The 26,294-nt window shown below is 43.7% G+C and overlaps 1 protein-coding gene across 8 annotated transcripts in view; it reads left to right on the forward strand.

The window, feature by feature from the left end:
- DPF3 (double PHD fingers 3) overlaps positions 1–26,294 on the forward strand; it is a 496,528-nt gene that overhangs the window by 404,272 nt on the left and 65,962 nt on the right. For 4 of the 8 annotated variants that reach the window (XM_063947686.1, XM_063947687.1, XM_063947690.1 and 1 more), the window contains one exon: positions 14,309–14,437. In XM_063947686.1, coding sequence (XP_063803756.1) covers positions 14,309–14,437 — 129 coding nt within the window. Of the gene's footprint in view, positions 1–14,308; positions 14,438–16,874; positions 17,867–26,294 lie in introns of those variants that run through there. The other 4 variants (XR_010190465.1, XM_063947691.1, XM_063947688.1 and 1 more) reach the window with 2 other exon arrangements.

Raw genomic sequence — 26,294 nt, forward strand, 5'->3', positions numbered from 1 at the left:
GTGAGTGCGGGCTCTGCTGCCCCTGTGCCTCCACCCTTCTCAGTCCCCACAGCTTACACATACCCCAGCTTCCTGCCCTCACCCCCTCCATTCACAGACACAGTGTTAGCTGCTAATCAGGGGGTTCTGCAGACCCTCCCTGCTGCACTGTGTAAAAGAGGACAATACCTGCTGCACTGTGTAAAAGGGGGCAATACCTGCCATACTGTATAAAAAGAGGACAATACCTGCCGTACTGTGTAAAAAGAGGACAATACCTGCCATACTGTGTAAAAAGAGGACAATACCTGCCATACTGTGTAAAAAGAGGACAATACCTGCCGTACTGTGTAAAAAGAGGACAATACCTGCCGTACTGTGTAAAAAGAGGACAATACCTGCCATACTGTATAAAAAGAGGACAATACCTGCCGTACTGTGTAAAAAGAGGACAATACCTGCCATACTGTGTAAAAAGAGGACAATACCTGCCATACTGTATAAAAAGAGGACAATACCTGCCGTACTGTGTAAAAAGAGGACAATACCTGCCGTACTGTGTAAAAAGAGGACAATACCTGCCATACTGTATAAAAAGAGGACAATACCTGCCGTACTGTGTAAAAAGAGGACAATACCTGCCATACTGTGTAAAAAGAGGACAATACCTGCCATACTGTGTAAAAAGAGGACAATACCTGCCATACTGTGTAAAAAGAGGACAATACCTGCCATACTGTATAAAAAGAGGACAATACCTGCCGTACTGTGTAAAAAGAGGACAATACCTGCCGTACTGTGTAAAAAGAGGACAATACCTGCCATACTGTATAAAAAGAGGACAATACCTGCCGTACTGTGTAAAAAGAGGACAATACCTGCCGTACTGTGTAAAAAGAGGACAATACCTGCCGTACTGTATAAAAAGAGGACAATACCTGCCGTACTGTGTAAAAAGAGGACAATACCTGCCGTACTGTGTAAAAAGAGGACAATACCTGCCGTACTGTGTAAAAAGAGGACAATACCTGCCGTACTGTGTAAAAAGAGGACAATACCTGCCGTACTGTGTAAAAAGAGGACAATACCTGCCGTACTGTGTAAAAAGAGGACAATACCTGCCGTACTGTGTAAAAAGAGGACAATACCTGCCGTACTGTGTAAAAAGAGGACAATACCTGCCGTACTGTGTAAAAAGAGGACAATACCTGCCGTACTGTGTAAAAAGAGGACAATACCTGCCGTACTGTGTAAAAAGAGGACAATACCTGCCGTACTGTGTAAAAAGAGGACAATACCTGCCGTACTGTGTAAAAAGAGGACAATACCTGCCGTACTGTGTAAAAAGAGGACAATACCTGCCGTACTGTGTAAAAAGAGGACAATACCTGCCGTACTGTGTAAAAAGAGGACAATACCTGCCGTACTGTGTAAAAAGAGGACAATACCTGCCGTACTGTGTAAAAAGAGGACAATACCTGCCGTACTGTGTAAAAAGGGGACAATACCTGCCGTACTGTGTAAAAAGGGGACAATACCTGCCGTACTGTGTAAAAAGGGGACATTACCTGCCGTACTGTGTAAAAAGGGGACAATACCTGCTGTACTGTGTAAAAAGGGGACAATACCTGCCGTACTGTGTAAAAAGGGGACATTACCTGCCGTACTGTGTAAAAGTGAGCTCCACCTGGCGTACTGTGTGACAGGGGTTCTATCTGGTGTAATGTATGTAAGTGGCGCTACAGTGCAGCGTAATTTGAATAATAGAAACTATTGTACAGCTTAATATGCATTTGTATTAGTTTGTGGCCATGCCCCTACCCCCATGAAGCCACTCCCCTATATTTTTGTCGCGTGCACTGGCCCTATTTTAAATGTGAGGGGGGGGGGGGGGCGCCAATGCTGTTTCTTGCACACAGCACTAAAATATCTAGTTACGGCACTGGTATGCAGGGACAGTTGTGCGCGGCGCAGCAAGAGAGCCCCCAGTCTCGTACCTTGAGCCGATTTCCACCTCAATCCCCCCCGTGACACCCCGCTGCCACTGCCCGTCTCTGGCATACTTCGCCAGACTCCGATACTAGTAACTAGAGTGCAGTTCGGCCAGAGTGGGGAGGAGGGGGGGGGGGGGGGGGCGGCAATCCCCTAATCCCCGCTCCTCTTCTCTCACTCTTTGTCCGACCCCGGATTCCTGTTTAGAGTGCTCTTTGCCACTGGGGATCTGACGTCAAGATCCCTGGAGTTAACACCGAAGTAAGGGCCATGCTGCAGTTCTAGGCCCAGGACCAGGTAAGTAAATAGCACTATAATGCAATTCACTGCCTATCCCCATTACCCTTTACTTCTCTCTGTCATACTCTCACCCACTGCTATTGCTGTTACCCTTTCCCTGGTGTCACTCCCTGTCTCCCGCTGCTGTCACCCTCTCCCTGACGTCACCAGCTGCTGTCACTCTGTCCCTGGCGTCACTCCCTGTCACCAGCTGCTGTCACCCTGTCATCACTCCCTGTAACCTGCTGCTGTCACCTTTTTCCTTGCGTCACTCCCTGTCACCCTGTCATCACTCCCTGTAACCTGCTGCTGTCACCTTTTCCCTTGCGTCACTCCCTGTCACCCGCTGCTGTCACCTTCTCCCTAGCGTCAATCCCTGTCACCCGCTGCTGTCACCCTTACTCTAGCTCACTCCCTGTCACCCGCTGTCACCATGTCCCTGGCGTCACTCCCTGTCACCCGCTGCTGTCACCCTCTCCCTGGCATCACTCCCTGTCACCCTCTCCCTGGCATCACACTCTTCCTGTCACCTTCCCGCTGGTGTCACCCTCTCCCTGTCATCCGCTGCTGTCACCCTCCTCCTGGCATTACACTCTTCCTGTCACTTTCTCGCTGGTGTCACCCTCTCCCTGTCACGACTGCTGTCACTCTCTCTCTGGCGTCACCATCTCCCTGCCACCCACTGCTGTCACCCACTCCCTCTCACTCACTGCTGTCATCTACCTGTCGTCACCGTCTCCCTGTCGCCCACTGCTGGCTATTTTGTTGTCCAGGACTTCCATTAACTTAGTAGCGCCGTGTCCCTGGCATTATTAAGTTAATGGAAGCTCTGGACAACAAAATTACGTTCATGTCCTCCTCCCACTCCCTTCCCAGTCCCAAATACTAATATTTATTTTATAAAAATGTACAATATATTAGCCGCCTGCTCACCACAAGTTTTATGAGCAGGCAGGCTGCGGGCATTGGCAGCGAGGTAATGGACTGAGATGCAAATTAGTGGCGGGGGGCCTGGGCAGTTGATGGTGTGCGCTTTTGTAAGACATAAGTGGGGGTGGTGGCCCCCCTGCGGTAGCGGGCATCGGCTCAGGGACAGTAGCGGGCATTGGTTCCGCGGTGGTAGGTTTCGTTGGCAGGACTCGGCGGACATTATGGCTGCAGTGCCTCACCAGCCACTGACCTCACCGCACGCCACTGCTACAGATATAGTCATTTAAATGCTCACTAAATTGAAAATAAAGATGCTAAAAGTAAATAATACACCGTTAAGATGTTAGTACATTAGTGGTATTTTTATAGGTTTGGATTAGAGAGAAACAAACTGCATTACTGGGTTTGTCCTATCTGAAAGTATTATTAGATGCATTTTTAAAGGGGCCAATTCAATTGTTTCTCCACACATTTACCACCAGGGGGCGCAAAATGGAGCACTTGAAGTGTGGCTTAGTATAGACGGCCAGTAGCCGCAGGGCTGATATTTTTTCTCGCAGCCTCCTGAGGTGCAAGAGAAAAAAATGTGTGGAAACTCAGCAGGGAGTTTAGATGGGTCTAACCATTTTAGGTGGCTAAACCTGGCCTATTTGGGCACGACATGCGCAATGTGCGGGTGTGATAGTAACTAGGTCGACAGGGTCTATAGGTCGACAGGGTCTAGGTCGACAGGTCAAAAGGTCAACATGAGATTTTTTTTATGGGTTTTTTTTTATGTTGTTTCCTTCGTAGAGTGACCGGGAACCCCAATTAGTGCACCGTGTCCCCTCGCATGGGTCGCGGGCTTCGGGCAAGGTGCCTCGCTGCGCTCGGCACAGATTACCGTTCCCAATTGTAGTCCACGTGGATCGCTAAGTATGAAAGGGTTCAAACAAAGAAAAAAATCGTGACACACTCATGTCGACCTTTTGGCCTGTCGACCTAGAAACCCTGTCGACCTAGTTACTGTCGACCTAGATACCGGATCCCCAATGTGCATGGGTGCCCAAATACAACTGAATAGTGACAATTGTCTAAAAAGACCTGTTTAGAAGGGGATTTTTAGCCGCCAAAAACAATTACATCGGCCCCTAAGACGTTTAACTACAAAATACATTTGCAAAACAGGTGTGGTTATCTTTTAGAGGTGTGTATATATGTGTATATATACACACACAAAATATATATATGTATATAGATAGATAGATATAGATATATACACACACAAATATATATATATATATATATATATATATATATAGGGACTATCGCAGCATATTTCTGATAAACACTCCTGCCGCATCCGATTGAAAATAATGCTCTCAATTTTTTTCTGTTAAAAGCCTCATTAAATCTACTAAATAAAAGCGAAAATTGTCCTTCTATCTTTCTATACAAATCCACAGTTTACTAGCGAAGATCGTGAAATTTTACATACGAGTGTATTAAAACACGGCGGAGGCAACTAAAACAATTAGAAATCCCTAGCACCCCTAGGGGTAGACAGCAGCACAGAGTATATCAGGAGACAGCATAACTCCGGAATTGCTGGAGCAATCTACTAATAAATTGGTACACATATGCCTTACAATCTGGAAACAAACACTGTGGGGGAAGACACCCCTAGCACCCCTAGAGGTGAGGCAGCAGCACTGAGTATTTAAGCAGACACCATAACTCTAGAATGCCTGCAGCAATTTACAACAAACTTGGTACACATATGACTTACACTCTGGAAACACACACTGGGGGGGTCAGACACCCCTAGGGATGGGACAGCAGCACAGAGTATGTCTGCAGACAGCATAACTGTGGAAGGCCTGGAGCAATTTACAGCAAACTTGGTACACATCTGACTTACACGCTGGGAACAAACACTGTGGGGGTAAGACACCCCTAGCACCCCTAGGGGTGAGGCAGCAGCACAGAGTTTTTCAGCAGACAGCATTATTCTGGAATGCCTGGAGCAATTTACACCAAACTTGCTACACATATGAGTTACACTCTGGGAACAAACACTGTGTGGGAAACACTCCACTAGCACCCCTAGGGGTGGGCCAGCAGCACAGACTATATCATGACATGCATGATATGTCCGTGATGACAGGGCTGTATGTGACAGGGCCAGTGACATGATGTGAGGAGGGGAATGGAGGTAGCACGAACCCACACACTGAGAGTTATATAGTGAAGTAGCACGGTTCCCCAGCAGCACAGAGTATATCAGGAGATACATAATGTGCTGCGCTATATAAGAAACTGTAAATAAATCGATAATTTCACAGGGGCACTGACATGATATGAGGAGGGGAATGGAGGCAGTAGGAAGCCACAGACTGAGAGTTGTGTATTGGGAAGAGCAGGGTCCCCTGGGGGACCAAAAAGGGGTCCGGCCACTACACAAAGTGCTTCAGGGAAGCAAGATATGCCTATATACTAGATCTCCAACCAACGTAAATTAACAAACAACTATCATTCTAATTTACCATCCTCATCTTGTAGCAAAGCATGGGTATTCAGCTATCTACAATGTTATTTAAACTGTGTTTAATATTTACATTTTTAATATTTATTTTTGTAAACAGACATTCTTAAAATCCCGGGTAATGCCGGGTACTCCAGCTAGTGTTGAATAGAATGGAGAAATCAGCCTGTAAGCCAAAAAAAACATGCAAATAAAAATTTGATAACATTATAGATATCTATTACATTAAGAAATTCTAGCAATTTTTAAAGCAAATAATGGTTATTTTTAGGAGTGCATAAAATGCATGTAATACCACTTTTCCACTGCGACCCAGGAAATTGGCAAATTCCAGGGTCTCACCTCCGTGATCCTGGTCAGGAGCAGGGACTGGAACCCAAGACTTAGTCCTGGGTAGTCTCCTTTTCCACTGAACAAAATCCTGGGTTTAGGCACCCCCAGGGGGAGGGTTAGGGTTAGGCTGCAGGAAGGTGGGTGAAGGGGGTTTGGTTTAGGCTGCTAGAAAGGAGGGTTGGGGTTAGGGGGCCATTGTATATACCCATATACCTGTCCCATATCTTTTGACCCATTATTCTGCACTTTGCAGAATTTCACCCCAATAATGTAATAATGAAGCTAAATTAAAACTTCTAAATGCCTAAACAGAAAAAAAAAACTTATTGCATCCAATTGAATATGCCCCATAAAATGTGTTCAATAACATGACACATGGCGATGATTATCACATAGTAAATATGTTGCCCTTTTCAAAAATTAATTTAGAGACTTATTATGATGAGATATTGTGCCAAATGTGTACAACAGAAAGAAATGGGGGAAACACCATCAATGTACATCCACAGGAAAGAATACAACAAACAAGAGCAGTACAGTTAAACCACCAACGATTGCTATACTGACTGCTATCTCATTATATGATATGATTGAACTAGCATCAATTAGTTTACAGTTTATTTTATTATTTATTATGTTTTGTATTTTATTTTTATTTGTGTTTCACTAAAAAAAAAAAAGTGATGCAAAATATAGTTAAGCTGGTATCCGGTCTCTAGGTCGACAAGACTTAGGTCGACAGGGTCTTTAGATTGACAGGGTCTCTAGGTCAACATGTTCTAGGTCGACATGAGTTTTTCACATTTTTTTCTTTTTTTTTTTTAACCTTTTCATAATTTATGATCCACGTGAACTACAATTGGGAACGGTAACCTCTGCCAAGCGCAGCGAGCCATGCGAGGGGACTAATGCACTAATTGGGGTTCCTGGTCACTGTACGGTGAAAACGACACCCAAAAATATTTTAAAAATCATGTTGACCTTTTGACCTGTCGACCTAGACCATGTCGACTAAAGACCTTGTCAACCTAGAATCCCTGTCGACCTAGTTACTGTTGACCAATAGTGGTCGACCTAGACACTGTCAACCTAAGTGTGGTCGACCTTCAATACCACACCCAGTAAAGCTACAGTATAATAGCAACATGTACAATTCACATATTTTAGGGATAACAACTGTATTGGAGCACAAAAGGAGTTAATGGAAAAAGATGGGGTATAAATTTAAATGATACAGTGTTAACTATTCATTTGGAGAACTATGGACTCTAAACGTTGGACTCTGCATGCAAAAAATAAATACATGTATTTGCAGGGTTGTAAATAGTGTCTGCTCTTGCATGTACAGTAGCACACAGATACATCACAGCTTTGTTTTATTAGATTGGAGTTTGAATACACCGCTCTCATACCTACTTTTCTGCACATTTTTAAATCTGCTCCACCTGCAGTGCAGTATGCATTCATAATGTCTACAGTTAGTATGTTGATATTCATGATGTTGACAGCAGAATGTCAGCAGTTAGGCTGTAGACACAGTTGAAATGCCGACCGCTACACATGTTCTCTGTTGATATTATGACTGTTGACCAAATTTACCAAACCCCTTTTTCTTGCTTTACTCCCAGCCTGGCCCATTTGGCTGGAGGACTCTACATGTGTATGCTTATACCCCTTTCATACCACACAAATAACTCGGTATTAACCCGGTATATCGCCGGGTCGACGCGGGTCGCTGTGCAGTGTGAAAGGGGTCACTGCCAAATTCCCGGGTCAACTAACCCATCAATTCAACCCAGGAATAAAGAAGAGTTATTCCAGGGTTATTACCAGGTGAGGTGCATGTGTAGAGTCCTCCAGCCAAAAGGGCCAGGCTGGGAGTGAAGCAAGAAAAAGGGGTTTGGTATATTATCAACAGAGAACATGTTTAGTGATCGCCATTTCAACTGTATATGCTTATATATGCAATATATGCTTATACCCCTTTCACACCACACAAATAAGTGTCGATGCGGGTCGCTTTACGGTGTGAAAGGGGTCACTCTCGAATTCCTTGGAATAAAGAAGGGTTATTCCTGGGTCAGGTGCAGTGTGAACGCGCTGCCGGGTCGATGTGACCCTGGACCCGTTCACAGTATAGGCAGAGGCGGCGTGGAGATTATCTCATCTCCCAGCGCCGCCTCCGCCCCCACCCCCGATGGCAACCCGACCCGACATATTACCGGGTCGGGAAGCCAGTGGGTAGGGTCCAATGCTGGGTTGCACCATGGAAGGACCCGTTTCCAATTCCTGGGTAGGACCCGGCATTGCGATGTGAGAGGGCTAGATTCTCAAATGCCGCCAAAGACTTCTATGTGTCTGAGTCATTTATATTTAGGTGTTATGTTCGGCGCACTATAACACACATGGCATATATTGATCATTCACATTGTACCCTGCTCCATTGTAGCAAATGCCTTAAGATCTGCACATGGCAAAAGCCGCACTGCACATGTGCAGATCTTGGGATGCGATGTCACCCGCAGTGCCCCAAAAGCTGCAGCATGATGGACATGCTACTGGCACTTGCGGTCTGTGGCAGGCAGTATTCTAGAAAACAGGGACGTGTTGGACTTATTTTCTGGGCATACTAAAGTCAGTGGCTGCATGACTGGCCCCCGCAGCGTTATTTCACCGGACATCCTAAGTAACCTCAGAGTTACTCAGATGTGCATTGTTCTGTGACTTTTGCATAAACGCAGCATCCACCTCTGAATCAGCCCCATTACCATCCTTGATTAGTAAGGCATCCCAGTGCTCCACAGCACCAGAGACTGGGAAATACAGCACAGACATAAAATAGGGACATGGAAGATTAACAAAATGAATGCAGACAAGAAAACAAAGGGGGTCATTCCGACCCGATCGCTCACTGCAGTTTGTCGCAGCGCAGCGATCGGGTCAGAACTGCGCATGTACCAGCTCCGCAGTGCGCCAGCACATGGCAGCCTTCGTTGCCTAGTGATCGCCTCTGAGACAAAGGCGGGCGCTGGGCGAGAGGGGGCTGAACGGCGGCGTTAAGCCGCCGTTTAGGGGGAGCGGTCCGGCCAATGCAGGCGTGGCCGGACCGTTGGGGGGGCCGGCCGCGGCGGCTGCGTGACGTCTCACACAGCCGCTGCAGCCAGCAGCAGCGACAAACAACTCCCGGCCAGCCGCAGGAGCTGCACTGGCCGGGAGTTTCTCCTCAAATACAAAGGCATTGCCGCTGTGCGATGCTTTTGTATTTGTGCGGGGGGAAGGGGGGCCGGACTGACATGCGGGGCGGACTAGCCCTGTGCTGGGCGTCCCCCCCCATGTCAGGGGAGATGATCGTATTAGCACAGCTGCGATAAACTCGGAATGACCCGCATAGTGCAGAATGATTGTGCTCATTTGTAAGCTTAAGGTCTAGTTTGGAACATGGCAGAGTTCAGGCAAGAGGAGAGTGTGTCTCAGGTATGAGGCTGGATCACTGTGAGTAGATAGATGGGACTAGGGTAACCTCATCTCATACAAAAAGGTGGATTACCAGATATTGTTCACGGAACTCAAGGCTTTGGGAAGAGCCTGATCAGGCATAGTAGAGAATTCCGTAGGATGGTAACAACACTAGAGAAAAGTCTTGTAGATGATATTAAAAGGTGGATAATTAATGAGGCGATGAGGCAGATCTAAGGTGATGTTAGGGAGAGTACCACTGCAATGAGCTTTGAGATACATGAAGGAATGACAGTATTTAGCGGTTAAGATGGTGGGAAAAAATGGTGAACCATAATGGTGCAGAGAGAGAGGGAAACAAATTAAGGATGAATAGAAACTAGGATAGATGGGCGAAGGAATCGCCACTTAGAAGGATGTTACCTGGAGTCAAGGTGTGTGATAAGACATGGTTGCAGCTTGGGTGGAAGAAGGGCTTATTCTACCAATCTTTCAAATGTAGAGCACATAGGATGGGAACAAGGGTTACAGACAATGCAGCGGGTTTGGGAGTCTGAGGAAATTGTGGTGTTGATGATGGCAGGGGGATTTGAAGGATAGTGATCACTACAGGAGGAAGGTGGGTGCGAATTAGTTTTGGACACAATGGTGGGAATTTAGTTGTTTTGGGCGTCTAAAAATCCCATCTAAATGGGACTGTTTAGATGCCCAAACAGTTGTCACTATTCATTTGTTGTTTGGTCGTCCATGCACATGGCGCATGTCGTGCTCAAACAGACAGGGTTTAGCCCCATAATACGGCTAAACCCCTCTAAACTTCTGCTTGCCAAAGTGCCGGGTTTGGACACATTTATTCTCGCATCTCTGGAGGCTGCGAGAAAAAATGTGTCCTCCACGGCTGCCGCGCGCTCTAACGGCAGAAAAATGTAATTGCTACCATTGGGTGCCCTCTAGTGGCGACCGCAAACATTTTTTTTTAACCGAACCCATTGGAGCAAATCCATTGTCTTAGCATCTAATTACCCAGTCTAAATGGGACTGTTTAGACGTCCAAACAATTGTCACAATTCAATTGATGTTTGGGCACATATGCACAGCGCACATGTCGCACCCGGGAATATATACACGGGTGCTTCCCAGGTGCGACCCAGTTTGAGACCCCTTCAGACTTGCGGCCCGACCAGGCATATTGCCGGGTTGGTGGCGTCACCGCTGATGCTACCGGAGGCTGTGCTTAGAGATAATCATCTCCAAGCACCGCCTCCTCCTACGCAGAGAACGGGTGCTGGGTCGCCTTGACCCCGGCATACCCATTCACACTGCACCGCATCCCGGGACGATCCCAGATTCAACCCTGGTCGAGACCTGGGATGAAATGCCGGGATGCTCGTCCCAGGATATTCTTACAGGACCCTTTCACACTGAGCAAATTCCCAGGTTGATGCGCGTTCATGTGCAATAACCCGGAAAATATTTGTCAGTCTGAAAGGGGTATGAGTGAGTGAGGGCTTTCGATAGATAGATAGATAGATAGATAGATAGATAGATAGATAGATAGATAGATAGATAGATAGATAGATAATAGTTATTGAGGTCAGAAAAGCAACTGGTCTGCGCTCTCCCCAGAGTCATGAATCTCAGCGTAGCCTCCTTGCCCTGCCATACAAAGCTACATTCACATTTCCCAGCACAACTAAAGAAAGTAGGGGGTAATCCAAAGGGTGCCAATTCAAATAAAGTATTTATTCTAGTATTATTTATTTATTAACAGTTTCTTATATAGCGCAGCAAATTCTGTTGCGCTTTACAACTATTAAAATCTTCTAAGGCAAGAAAAACTAGGGCAATCCAACCTTCCAAGGTATGTGATAATTGTGCTTAATCAACAATGAGGTAATTATAAATAACCTAATCACAATGCAATGTGACTAGGACGCACGAGGAGACTCTGCTGATTAGTTTCATATATTACACTTGTATATCTGTGTGCGACTGAGTCTGTAAGGATTTTAAATGTATTTCTGTCCGGCAGCCACTGGATGGCGCCCAACGGAGTTATTCAATTGTACCTCTGTTCGCGGCACGACCGACTGCCGGCGTCTGCATTTCAGCTCGCATCCGCCAGGGGTGGTGAGCTGTAATGTGTAAAAAGCGACCCGTTTGGGCGCTTTTCCCGATCGCACCAATTAGTTTAGTCAGGTTTAGCCACTTTACGCAGCTAAACCCAACACTAATTGATGCGATCAGCACGATAGGGGACATCAATTGTATAACATCCCCTGCAATCTCCTGTTACTTTAAACGGGAGATTGGGGGTGATAACAATTGAATACCCCCCTCTGAGTCTGTACACAACGTGCTACAAGTTGACAACCGCAGCTTTTTTTCCAATATAAGTTCTGTTCTGCTCCGTGTACAGACTCGGTCACACACAGAATACAAGTGTCCTATATCAAATTAATCAGCACAGTCTCCTTGTGTGTCCTAACCACATTGTGTTGTGGTTAAGAGGAATTTTCAGCCAAAAAAAAAAACCGCCAGAGAGAAGCAAAGGAGCTGGCGGCTCAGTCACGCCAGGCATCTCGCATTGCATGGCATATTCAGGTTAGATGTATGAGGACACATCTGTATGTCTGTGTTGCACTAGAAAAGAAATGTGTTCTAGAGAGGGAAAGCCTTATTTTGTGGGAGAATAAAGTTAAAGATCTCAAATTTATTGAGGTTTATTTGGAAGCTATAAATCTTCCAAAAGTTTTCCAAATCTTTTAAAAATGGATGTTGAGAGAAACAGGTTGTTGGACTAAATAAAAGAGGGTGTTCTCAGCAAATGCAGACAAAAAATGCTCCCAGCTTTTATTATAGGGATTGACTCAGGTCTGAATTTTCTAAGTGGCGGGGTTTCATAGCCACAGATTGTCAGCGCTTTTGCCTATGCCATTTAATGCGACAATAATGTGAAACGCTAAACCAAACTTACTCTCCTACACCTAGCCTCAATATTTCATATGGCACAAGTTGTCTGGCGTGAGTGAACAACCCGGTCTAGTGCACCAGGTGTTTTTTCTGTGGTTTTTTTTTTTTTTTTTTTACATTTGTTTTTTGGTTGCCTAAAACAACTCACAATGCAGTGCCAATCTGCTGCACCAGGAGACTGCCCTGATTAATTGATGTGTGATACTTGTATATCTGTGTGTGATTGGGTCTGTGTAAGCACCACAATGGAACTTGCGTGGGGGAAAAAAAAAACCGCTGCATTTTAGCTCTACTTATACAGATTCACACTTAGTCGCGCAAAGGTATACTAGTGTCACATATCAAATTAATCAGGGCAGCCTCCTGGTGCATCAAAGACACATCGAGTTGTGGCTAAGATGCATTTTCAGACATAAAAAGGTGCAAAAAATACTCCGGGTGCTAGCAGAGTCACGTGGGCCCTGTTGCACCAAGAGAGGCTATATGGCACAACTATGCAATAGTATATAAGGGCACATCTGTATACCCCATAGAGATAAAGAACAAGCTTTTCATATAGCACAGGAATGCAATACAACGGTGTCAAGTAGCAGGTACACTCATTGGGGGGGATTCAACTGTGGGCGAAGAGGGAGAACTGCCAAGACATTTAAACACCTGCAACAGCAGCCAAATTTGCAGCCTTCACCCGGGCCTATTTGCACCCCTTTTGCTTAAAAGTGCTTGCTACCCTACGGGGGTATTAAACACTTTTCCACGAGATCCCACCGGAAAAGTTGACAGCAATTGAATCCCTCCCCCCCCAGTTTTCCCAGTGCACTGCTTATTGAAGTGATATGTTTGGTTTAGGTTGTTGTTAAAACATCATCATGGGGTAAATGTAATAGGCTCCAACCTGGTTTTGCCCTGTAAAGGATTGCTGCTTTAAAAATACGGCCATTCTTAGACTAAATCCTTGGCCTCTGGCAACTCGGACCCTTTTACGTTTACCCCAATGTGTTATTTTGGTGTGTGTATAGATTTTTTTATACACGATCTGTTCACAAGGGGATTGGTTGTAATACAATGTGACTGTGCACAACCAGTCAATTAAATTCCAGCTCCTCAAATGTTGGAAAGAACATATATGCTACTGCTAGTTCATTCTTCTCAAGTAAGATATTACCCTTTAAGAGTACAGCAAAACACGTAACAGACAACAAAATAAATACATGGAGTATAAACATATCATAAGAAATACTTTCAATATTACCCAACAGACACATATTAAACTCTAGGAGCACTCTATACAAATCTCTTATGTTTGCTGGAGCAACGCTAGGTGTCTCCGGGGTTTGTGCAAATCCTGCTATTATGTACATCAGGAGACTGTCAGGGGACAGGGTTGTAGGAAGCAGGGATTAGATGTGGGGTTGGGATTGATTTCTTGGTGTTTGGAAAGCTGGTGGTCAGAATACCGTCCGCTGCTTTCCGATGATCAGAATCCCGACAGGGGAAGGTAAGTATACTTATCTCCTCCCCCCCCAGCCCACTAACCAGCCATCCCCACAGCCTAAACCTAACCCTCCCCAGTAGTGCCTAAACCTAAAACCAACTACATCTACAGATGCATATACTGTAGCGGCTGTCTTAGTCCTTGCACGGATATACACCAGGGAAAGGCTTTTGTCACTGCATTTGCATAAAGTCTCAGAATCTGGACCAAACACTGCATCCTATTGTATTAGCACATTAGCAGAAGTATGTATAAAGCAGTCAATTTACTTACTGGAAAATGTAAGGATACTTGATACTTGTGTCCAGTATACTCTATTCACCATATGTATGTTTGTATTCCCGCAGCTCGCAAAGGGTCCGATGGTGCTATACTTTCAAATAACTACTGTGATTTTTGCCTTGGAGACTCAACCATGAACAAGAAAAGCGGACAATCAGAAGAACTTGTTTCCTGTGCTGACTGTGGACGCTCTGGTAGGTCACACTTTCTGCTCTGAGTATGTATCCATGTGCAAGTACATTTCCGTGCATTAAGGTTCTTCTAAAATAACTGTATGATAACGAGTTAGATAACGAATGAGTGCTCACTAGTATGGTGATATACGGTATGGGATTTTGCTGCAGATCTCTTCAGAAAGGGCTCAGATTGTCTGGGAATTATAATAACGGGGAGTGGATCTGCAATAGCGACTGAGTATGTTAATGTCTGTGTATATAATATGAACATTTACACACTAAGTCACGAGGGCCCCCCCCCCCCCTTCCACCCCATCATGGGTTCTTTCACCTGTTAGAAATCCAGGGCAAACATCACATCAATGCCCCTCCCCCCCCCCCAAAATACTCCTTTCCAAAACAATAAACATAAAGGATTGTTAGATAAGCCACATAAATGAAATCTTTGTTTCAACAAGCCATGCTGTACATTATTAGAATTGGTGAAAGCAAGATCTGAGTTCTGGTAAGGTGGTGCACTTTTAGGCATAGTCGTAAAGAGAAGTTTACACTCTCTGAACTACTGTTTGAGCTAATGCTAGGTGTATTGTTTAAAGCTTCAGGTTGTTTCAGATTTAGTTCTTGGCCAAAGGTTGGTAAGGTTTAAACCACGAGGTTAAGGTTGGGTTGGTTTATCTTGGGCTTGCCTTGGTCAAGGAACTCACTTAAAAACAGAGACTTCTCTTTAAAGCCTTCCTATCAGGGGACTGAGGCAGAAGCTCTTTTCCTGCCATTATTTCTCCATCTTACATTTCAGAAATATACAGCAATAAATAAAACCATTAAAGTGGCATGATGATTGCAGAAACTATTTCCATAGAAGATAGCTGAGAGAGTATCGGGATTATCCTACACATATATAAGAGGTCTTAATTAAATTTGCACATATACAGTTGTTAGGTGCATAAAGAACTCATGTGCTAGTCTGTTGAAAGATCTAATCTTACATGAAGAACTACCAGACGGTAAGTGTATTGTTTAGTCCAGTATTTCCTAACATAACTGAACACTAGCCATGTACAGTAAGCTCAACTTCTCCTACATGCTGGTTGCAGCCGCATTCTTTGTTATATGTATTTGTACACCCAGCTGTCACTTGTCTAACAAAGCAACAACAGCATCTTTTAAAAGTTGTATTCCATCTACTCTTATTGAAAGGAAAAACGCGTCTGGTGAGCCAATCACAGTCTCGGGACACTTACAGCTAAAGCAGTCGGCTTACAAGTCATTTCTTATAGGCCACAGGAGCAGATTTGTTAGAATTACCTGTAGTACACATACAGTGACAACTAGTAACAATATACAGAGACCACATGTTAAGCGATTACCTAAAATTAAGGCTCAGAAAGACCATATAGATTTATACAGACAGAAATTAATAAAATACACATATTGGAGCCTGGCATTGTAATGGATCCCTATAGTAGGCGAAAACCTTAAAACACAACATCGCTGGACAATGACTAACTTTAAGTGCACCGATTACTTCATTAATCTTTAGGAAAGCCAGTTGACTATAAGCAAGAACATCAAAGCTATCACTAAAAACATAACAACAAGTAGACAGCCACTGAAATAGAAAATATGTTTATTCATTCAAATCACTGTAAACAAATATGGCGTTAGAGCTAACAGTTTACAGTACAAAAGAGAATTGTGATGCAACAGAATGAAAGATTGCGAGCGCAACCACCATCTCTGGCATTTCCCCCTTATTTCGCTACTGTATATGAAAGCTTTATCAGCCTGATAATAAGTTGGGATCTTAGAGACGATTGACATGAGTGAATGCAGCTTTAAATGATCATAGTCAGAGATGCCACATTAAGGACGTTTACTTATTCTTAACATGCTATAAAGTACCTCATTGCCTTGGTATGATCTTACAAGGTGTTGCCATGGATGCAGCAGTGTTGTATTGCTGGTAGAATGTTAAGTGAAAATGTGCTTTAATCGGTAAAAGTGTACTGAAACGGAGAGGACAAGTTTATGTATTTCTGTATGCATATCAGCCCTGTATGTTTGGGTACCATTTGTTTTGCTGTCTTTTTTTTATTGAAATAAAGCTCATTTAATGATGGTATTTAGCTAGATTTGCACATGAATAGGAGAAAATAAAATACTCATTTCCTGCCATGTTGCTGTAGAACATGTGTTCCAGGGCCTGTGAGCAGGTTATAAAGAAAGGGATAACTTGGAAGCCTGTTATCTCAAACTGAATGGACTTGAGTAATAACCCTTTTGCTGCCAATCTGTGTACCTGGATGATTCATTGTAAACCAAGGATATGAATGCGTGTCATTTGATTTTTGTTTTCTCTAATGTCTCGGTGGTGTGGCTGTGCTAATTGATATGCATTGATTACTGAATGTATGTTACTTAACCCTTGTGCTGATATATTCATCATACATGTCAGCTCATTTGGGAAGAGAAGGCAGGAAGGAGGAGATGCACAACGCAGAGGACTTGTTCGGAGCCACGTCAGAAAGCGACACTTCTACGTTTCATGGCTTTGATGAGGATGACTGGGAGGGCCCTTCCTCAGCCCGAGCCACTTACTCCCCTTCTGCAGAGGACCGGGGAGACTGCTAAGGAAAGGATCTGAATCTACCCATCTCCCTCCAGTTACTTCCAACCCCCTACCTACAGTTTTGGTGTTTTTATTTAGCATTTTTCCCATTATAGTTTTTTTCTTCTCCTGCATATACAAAGCACAACTGTATTCAAACTGGACAGTAAGACAAAAATCGGAATATTTTCTGAGCTCTTTAAAAAACTAGACAAAAAAACTGTGGATATAAAGTTTTTTTTTTTCTTCTATTTGCAATGGACACAGCTGATCTCCAGTATTAGGCGGCAACCTGGAGCTGGTTGTAAGGCCACTTTGGATTGATAACTGAATGCCTGCAATGCTGGTACTTACAAGTCACAATACATACAGAAGGCAGGAAAACACTGGAATCTACTAACATTCTGTCTACGACCCTGATTACCTCAGTGACGGAAGACTTTTGTAAAGTGACGGCATCATCGGATTTTGCACGTACAGTGGGGAATACAAAGACAATATGGCTGTACTGGGAGCCAGCTCCTCCTTATTTTCCTCAACTTGATCTTCTGTATACGGTCAGGTCTTTAGTTAGAGAACAAGCATAAAAAAGCAAATGGGATAAATACCTCAGTCTTGCTTTTCCCTCTGCAATGGTTTATATATGCTATTTATTTTTCTGTGGCTCAAAAGACTCCCTGATGTCTAAAAGGCACCTTTTTGTCTCCTTATTTAATACCGCCGACTAGAAGATACCAAAGCAGTACCCTTTAGTGGTCCACAGGGCAATGGAAATAAGACCAAACTATCGTCGTTCCTGCTAAGCTGAAATCAGACTGAACGACAGCAGGATTGTACAGGTATGGCTACCAGCATGTTTCACACCCATCATGTTGCTCAAGTAACTCGCTGATCTCTCCTCTGCTATTCCAGGGATCCATTAACTCTGTCTACACGTCAGTCTCCTTTTAAAAGTGGGATAATTGTCCAATAATCACTGCCAGGAGTGTTACTGTGCCTTTCTGAAAATCCCCAAAATAGAAATAATGAGTAGAACTAATTTAAGTAAAGGGCTTTCTTTAAATATGGCATGCACCGCGGTACGTAGGGCAGTATCTGCAACTCCAATCAATCAAGTCATATCCACATTACTTCTCCTTATAAATGCTGTTTTATCAAAAGGTGAAATTTTCAAGGAGATCTACAATGTTCTTCGTTGTCCTAGGGAACAATTTTATCCTTGTGGGCTCCCCTTATACCCCTTTCACACCGCACAAATAACCTGGTATTGATCCGGTATATTGCCGTGTCGACGCTGGTGGCTGTGCAGTGTGAAAGGGTCACTCCCGAATTCCCAGGAATAAAGAAGGGTTATTCCCGGGTCAGGTGCAGTGTGAATGGTTTGCCGGGTCGATGTGACCCGGGACCCGTTCACAGTATAGGCAGAGGCGGCGTGGAGATTATCTTATCTCCCAGTGCCGCTTCCTCATTCACCCCGATGCCGCAATGGTTCCTGCCCCCGATGGCAACCCAACCCGGCATATTGCCAGGTCGGGAAGCCAGTTGAAAAGGGTCCAATGCCGGGTCGCATCCGGGAAGGGCCCTTTTCTAATTCCTGGGTGCAACCCAGCGTTTGCAATGTGAAAGCGGTATTACCTTCACAATGAAAAATAGCATAAGGTAATTCATCTTCTTATCACTTAAACCTTTGGCTGGTTTATTAAATAAACAAAAAAAAATGCACAAAACAGTAGAGAACATTAACTTCCCCTTGACATTGTTTTTCTATTTTTTATATGGGTAATCTACATATACTTAACTATAGCCAGCCTTATCAAAATTGGGGGTTTGGGTTCTTGGACAAAACATTTAAGAAAGCCACAATAGATCTAATGCAAGGTGGCTTTAAGAGTCCAAAATCATCAAGTATATGCACTTTACAACAGTGTTAAATGAAGCAGCCTTTGGGGTCTTTGACAGTCTAATCACCTCTTTGGGTGACTTGTCACCCTGTCCGTCTTGGATGCAGGATGGCTGTAAATAAACCAGCAATTGATCATGTGTGAAAACACTTTATTGTATATTTATTTATGTATATTGTCCCAGCATACGTTGTAGTATTTTACAACTGGGGACAACCTGTACTAATAATAATAATAATAATAATAATAATAATACTACAAGGTTGGTTATGCATATACAGACAAGCAAAGAGGTCCTTGAGGGCATGTTTATAATCTGTATTGTAATAGGAATTTGATACTAAAGGATAAGTGCCTTTAGGTGCTGATTCGAAGTTGGATGCAATGCCAAAGAAAAAGTAACTATGCACCTGGACAAACTGTTTTGCACTGCAAAAAGGGGGGGGGGGGCGGGTTAATACATTTATGGCATATGACCCACAAAGACTGGACAGCTTTATATTCACACTGGAATTATATATCTGCACGGTACATATTGGCCACCTGCAGCCGTAGCCAGATTAAAGAGAGGGCGGGGGGGTTGGGGAGCGCAAGGCATACTGTACCCTGTGCCCTCCCATATCAGGGGGCCCCGCAAGTGGAGCACACTGCTTGTACAGTAGCAGAACCAGGCAGCCAGAATGGGAGCAAGACAGTGTTCAGTGAGTGACTCAGGAGTATCAGGTTTTCCGATTTACCAATGGAGTTTCCTGACCAGAGTAGAGATAGATAACAGGTTACACAGGACCCAGACACCTACTCCCTGCCTGGGTCCTGTGAAACCTGTTATTTAATGAGGGCATTAAGGTATAGAGAGAGACACAGACACACACACACAGTTCTCCTGAGTCCTGTCCCAGTGTGTAAGTTTTGCAGAGGCTACTGCTATTGCATTCTTGCAAGATAAAATCTATAATTTATTTCTCTGTGTATGTTAAGGTTAAGTTGTTTTTCCACTACAGGAAAGCCTTCTAAAATAGTTGTTTCTCAATTAGGTTGAGCTACAGTATAAACAGTACTCATGCATTATTAAACTATTAGTTTAAATCTAATATACACCATTGGTTTAAATTTAAAATACACAATACATCCTACCCAACATGACGCATTGCAGGAGGGACACAATGCTCTCTACCAGGACTTCCCTCTTAATTTATTATTGCATTCACCATCTAATGAAAAATACCTTTTTATCAATTAAATAGTTCAACACAGTTGACACCAGTCATATATTAAGAGGAAAGTCCAGGTAGAGAGCATTTTGTCCCTCCTGAAATGGATCAAGAGCCTAATTTAGATTAGATTGCAGAAGCAAATTTGTTAGCTAATGGACAAAACCATGTGCACTGCAGGGGGGGGCAGATATAAAATGTGCAGAGAGAGTTAGATTTGGGTGGGTTATTTTGTTTCTGTGCCGGGTAAATACTGGCTGCTTTATTTTTACACAGCAAATTAGATTTCAGATTGAACACACCACACCCAAATCTAACTCTCTCTGCACATGTTATATCTGCCCCACCTGCAGTGCAAATGGTTTTGCTCATTAGAGAACAAATTTGCTGCAGCGATCAGGTCTGAATTAGGCCCCATGTCAGGAGGTATGCAGAATCTAATATACACCCCCCACCATACCAAGTCTTAATCTCACTAGTGGTGGACTGGGCAGGGGGGCACAGTGCCATTTTGGGACCTGTCACTAAATAGTTTCTGATGCAGCTGTGCCACTGGCCGCCGTGAGAGGAGTCGGATTCTAGGGCCGATCAGGAGTATTAGCGAACATATCGTAGTGGAGCTGAATTTACTAGTTACAACCACAGCCGGCAAAGATAGTGCTGCTGCAGAGCCTGTGACATTGCCAGTCTTTCTGGCTCTGCCCACTGTTCTGTACTCTGCGCTAGGCTTACCGTAAAACAATCCCTATCTCCGATGCAGCGGCAGGTGGGACTCAGGAGCTGCACAGTCTTGCGAGACTCTGGTCACTGATGCTCCCCAATCAGCAGGCCCTCTCTGTTCCATTCCACCTCCTTTTCACTTTGCCACCTCCTCAATCAGCCCTGATTGAAATTCTGTAACGTCAGAAAAATTGGTACTGTCTAATCTTTACTATTGTCTTGAGGCGTACTGTCATGTACAGCACAATATATGGTCACCAGTTTCTGTAATGCTTCTGTCCTCTATTCTGTATTTATTATTCATTTATTAAGTTTGTTTTATAGCGCAGCATATTCTGTTCTGTAGGTTAAATATAGATTCTGTATGAGAAACTGGTTAATATTGCTGAACACTGAATATTACTGAATTAATGATATTTTTTATTTATCGTAGTCATTAGGGCAGCCATTAGGGCATGTTAGTCTCTAGAATGCTCCCAATATTGTAGATCACTGGAATGTTCCCTGTATTGTATATAGGAAACAAGAATGGTCTTTGTATTGTATATCAGTCACTGTAATACTCTGTGTATTTTATAGAGGTTACTGGAATGCTGTCTGTATTTCATAGATGTCACAAGAGTAGCCTTTGTCAGATGGGGTTTGCAGGTGCTACAATTGTTTAGAACGCTTTGATGTAACCGTTTTCCATACATTTTACTTTACATTTACACCACACCCCCATTGGAGAAACCACACCTACTGGGTTTTTGTCATGCCCATTTTTCTGTTATAACATGCTGGTAGAAAAGCTGGTCCACTTGCTTGTGTCTGCCCCCCCAGGTTGAAAGTTGCCAGCCAGCCCCTGAATCTGACCCTGCCTGCAGCACAACATGGTTTTAGCAAAGTGCAAAGTTACTTGGTAACTCAGAATCAACCCATTAATGCATATTGGATCAGACCTATAAATCGCTTAGTGGAGCTACTGTATGTAATCATGGTTGGCAGGGTGTTCTGAATATAAAAGGACATCTCTAGAGAGGTTAAGAAAGAAGGTGGCTCCGAAATTTTGTAACATTGCATGAATAGGAGTTTTCAGAGGACAGAGGAAAGTCTTATGTGAGGAAGGGCATTTCATACGGGATGTAGTCGGCATGCCAGCGTTCGGGATCTCGGCGGTCAGAATGCCAGTACCGGAATCCTGACAGCTGGAATCCTGAACGTACGTATGCCGGGGAGGGTTAGGGTTAGGCTGTGGGGAGGGAGGGAGGGAGGGTTAGGGGTAAGGTTGGGATTAAGGTTCCTTTAGTGTGGCACACCTGTTGGGTTTCCAAATAGTCAGGATGCCGGGGTCAGTATACTCCCATACCCAACCCATTTAACACACTGAGTGCAGCCAGGTCCTGTAAGGTAATGGGAGCAAGTAATGAGTGCGGCTGAGAAGCGCAAATCTCATGCAGACTCCTAATATTGTGCTACAAAGGGGGTTTATTTAATGAGCTGCTATTTGTCACATTGTTGATTTTCAGTGTTTTTTAGGGAAGAACTTAAAGCAGCTTTTATTTTTTTGTATATTTTATTCTAAAAAGGCAGAACGCAATGCTTTGGGTTAGACAATATATACTTTCCAACACAAGTCGAATTTTGCATTTAAAAAAAAAAGGAGCTTCAGGCATCCAATGTTCCAGTCACAGGAGAACGTTTTGCAAGGAAAAGTAATCTTGTCCATGCATTCAAAGTAGATTGTATGGGTGAAAGTCTGATTAGTATGGCGGGAACTACAATAGTCAATGCAGCAGATTAGGAGTGCACGTATTACATCTTTTTGCAGTGACCTTTGCAAGGGTGCGGATTCTGGAAATGTTTCTAAGATGCATGTAACAGGAATTGGGTACAGACGTAATGTAAGGAGCAAAGTACAGTATTGAATCAAAGAGAACACTTAGGCAGCGAGCCTAAAGGCTAAAGTTTGTCTGTGTTGCCCACATATGTATAGACAGGTAGGCAGTTTCAGTTCACTGGTGGGAATATTATTTACTCATTTTTTTTAAACATTGGGGTTGAGGTGCCAAGAAGACATTAAAGCTGAAACAGAGAGAAATTACGTAACATGAACCAACTCTGATGGCGAGAGATTTGAAGAGGATTAATTTGATAGATTTGGGTATCCTCTTTAAATAAATTATACTTACATCCATAAGGAGCTTATTAGTTGTCCAAGAGAAATGGTATAGATGGGGCCTAGCATTGAGCCTTGTGGTCTCCAATGGATAAAAGAGCCTCAGTAGAGGTAGATTCAGAGAAATGAACACTAAAGGAGCGGTTCCATAGGATGAGAACCAATATAGATTAAACACTGAGGAATAGAGTTATATGAGAATACAGTAGCCAACAGTGCCCAATGCAGCACAGAGGTCCAAGAGAATTGGGAGTAATGTCATTTAGGGGTAGATTTACTAAAGTTTCTAAAAATTAAAAGTGGAGGTGTTGCCCATAGCAACCACTCAGATTCTAGCTATCCTCTCTCTATTGCGTTCTAAAAAATTATAGAATCTGATTGGTTGCTATATGCAACATCACCACTTGTCTGTTTTAAAAGTTTTAGTAAATCTAACCTGTAGACCACATAATTCTATGCCCATCTTAGTGTAGTCTATGTGGCATGTTGAGAATGAAAGCTGGACTGAAGATCGTTTGGTAGGATGCGTGAGGTGAGTGCATGCAAGGTTCACCAGCAGCCTGGAGGGCCATAGAACTTGAGAGAAGTTTCATCAGAATCAGTTTTTTTTTTCCAGAATATGAGTAATTATTGAAAGCTTGATTAATGAGGGAAAGATACAAGCGGGGAGAGAGAGATTGCAGATGTTCGTTAATGCTGGGATGGATAGAGAAGACAGAAAAGAGTCGTTTTGTGAGGATAGGGTTAAGTGGTGGGAAGAGGAGACCAGAGTAGATATTTACACTTCATGTGTAGGATCAAGTGGGACCAGGTCCAGCTGAGGAATTGTGACCAGGTACAGCCAAGGAACAGACCTGTTTCTGATGTGGAACTGCCATAGCAGGACAGCTGAATGTAGACTTTGAAAAGAATACATGTTTCAGAGAGGAGAGGTAGAAAGTTATTTAGTATTAACAGAGTTGAGATTTCTGTGAGAATGTGGATGTTTGGTATGCTTACAGTCCAGAGAGATTAAAGTGGTTGCAGATAGAATACAGGGTCACAGAGAGGTTAGAGGTGTTAAATAAATCAGACACTGAACAAAGTCTGGAGAAATGAGATAAAGGCAGCAGCCACAATGAGGAGCAAAAGAAAGGATTTACAATTCTATATTCTAGCTAGCCTTAGATTGTAATAGTGTGGGAGAGGGGTTGTGTACCAAATGTATTGTTATTTACATGTTGTGGCAACTGCCCGAACAGATGAGGTACTCCCCTTCTCATTCCTTAGCCTAAACATTTTAAACCTCTACTCCTGCACCAGCAGCAGTCTCTTAATGGTGAGAAATGGCATAGCAGAGTAATGTGCAGTATAGGGGAGTGAATGACACCCTGTAACCCTTACACATTTACATCTATTGACCAGTTGCTATAAAGCAGAGGCTATCCCAAAATATTCCAAATATAACAGAATTAATCTATTCACAAGCATTTTTTTTAATCCACTGGCCTCACACAGAACAATAACTTTGGTCAAAGTTCAGCAGTTCAAACCAGAGCCAAATTAAAGGGGGCCCAAGGGGGGGGGGGGGGGGAGTACCCCGGGCCCCCTTGTCTTAAGGGGCCCCCTTGACGGAGCTCTGCAGCAGTCTGGTTCTGCTGTCTCCACTCTCGTCTGGCAGCAGCAGAGGCTGGAGATTGCATGGATCAGTCCCCGATCGTGCTGCCCGAGAAGAAAGGGAGGAAGCCACATGGGACATACTGCACTCTTCCCCCGGCAGCCTGGAGACTTCTCTCCCTGCTCCAACCAGCAACCACCCCCCGGCTGCACACTTACCCCTCCTATCCAATGGCTCCTGTTGCCAGTGGCGGCCTTGTTGGTGTGGGAGGCGAGCAGCAGGTGCAGGGTTGGTTACTGGTTGGAGGGGGAGGCTTAATCTGGCTCTGCCTCAAACTACCTGAGTGTTTTAAAGAACTATTGAACAAAATATTGAACAAAATATTGCTTTTGATATAAAAAAAGTCATGTCTTTCATTAAATACGCAGATTAAGAAAACTGACTTGTCAGCAGGAGCAAAGAGAGCACTGCAGACTTTGCAGAACTGTATTCCTCTGCCAACAACAGACGGTCAGCAAGAGGGAGCTGAACAGCGAGGGTACATGCAAGGCATCGGGGGATCCGCAGGAATGAGTTTTATGTAAGAGGGAAAAATTTTAAATTATAATCTCAACAATTGTTGAAGACCGGACACTTATTGTACTCCACGAGAACATTAAGTGCTCCATGCAATACGAAGGTCCGCAATAAAAGACCTTCCATTGACTGCAACAGTGACATCTCTAATGTAGAACAATGTTTACACATTTAGATGAAATGGAACCTTTAAAACCACAGCATCATCATTACCGCCATCATCTTTTATTAATAGAGTTATCCAATTTTTTAAGTGTGAGCAAAAATCTTGGGGTCAGCATAAACTCGAGACTGAATGGACGTTCTACAGAATTTGTAGTTGCAAAGCTTATTTTTGTATCTTTATTTATAGCGTCTCAGTCAAATATCTATTTATATAACTTCCTACTTAGAAATTCCTACCATTTAATAGTTACACATCAATATCCAGCATATCACACTAGCATTATCCAGAATATCCAATAATATTAAAAATACCAAGAATATAGAAAAATGATAACGGCTTTTTTTCTATTATGTGAGAAGGTTTTTAGAAGGCAGCAAATTATCACACAAAAGGCCTGATTTAGGTTGGATCGCAATAAGCGATCCAACTGCAAAAATTGCTAAGAGGATGCGGGTGCATGCGCAGGGACCGTCCTGCACATGCGCCCGCATTTTGTTCTGTACCCCGCAGAAAATGCGATCTTCTCTGAGAAGGGGGGGGAGCAGCAGCGCTCCATTTCAAAGGCGGAGATGGAGCGTTGCAGGGGCGGCAAATTAGAAATGGGGGCATGATCGGGGCAGCTGCATGAGATCATACGCAGCCGCTGCGATCAGAAAAATGCCGACAGGCCTGCGATCAGTACTTTGCTGAAAAACCCCCCCAACAAAAACCAACCCATTTGACCCAATTTAAGTACCAGAAGTACTTTTATTATAACCAGTAATAAAACTACTGTTATCCGATGTTAGTTTCGCTTTTTTGTGGGGTACATGCAAATTTACCCATTTTTCACTGGCGGCAACAGTTTTTCGCAGTAATCCCATTTCCGGGAATTTGCAATTGAATAGGCGAATCATGGGAGTGCGCATACCCTAGAAAAACTGTTTTCACAGTAATAA

Source organism: Pseudophryne corroboree, chromosome 12 (assembly GCF_028390025.1).
Source record: "Pseudophryne corroboree isolate aPseCor3 chromosome 12, aPseCor3.hap2, whole genome shotgun sequence".
In the NCBI taxonomy this organism is placed as follows: Eukaryota; Metazoa; Chordata; class Amphibia; order Anura; family Myobatrachidae; genus Pseudophryne; species Pseudophryne corroboree.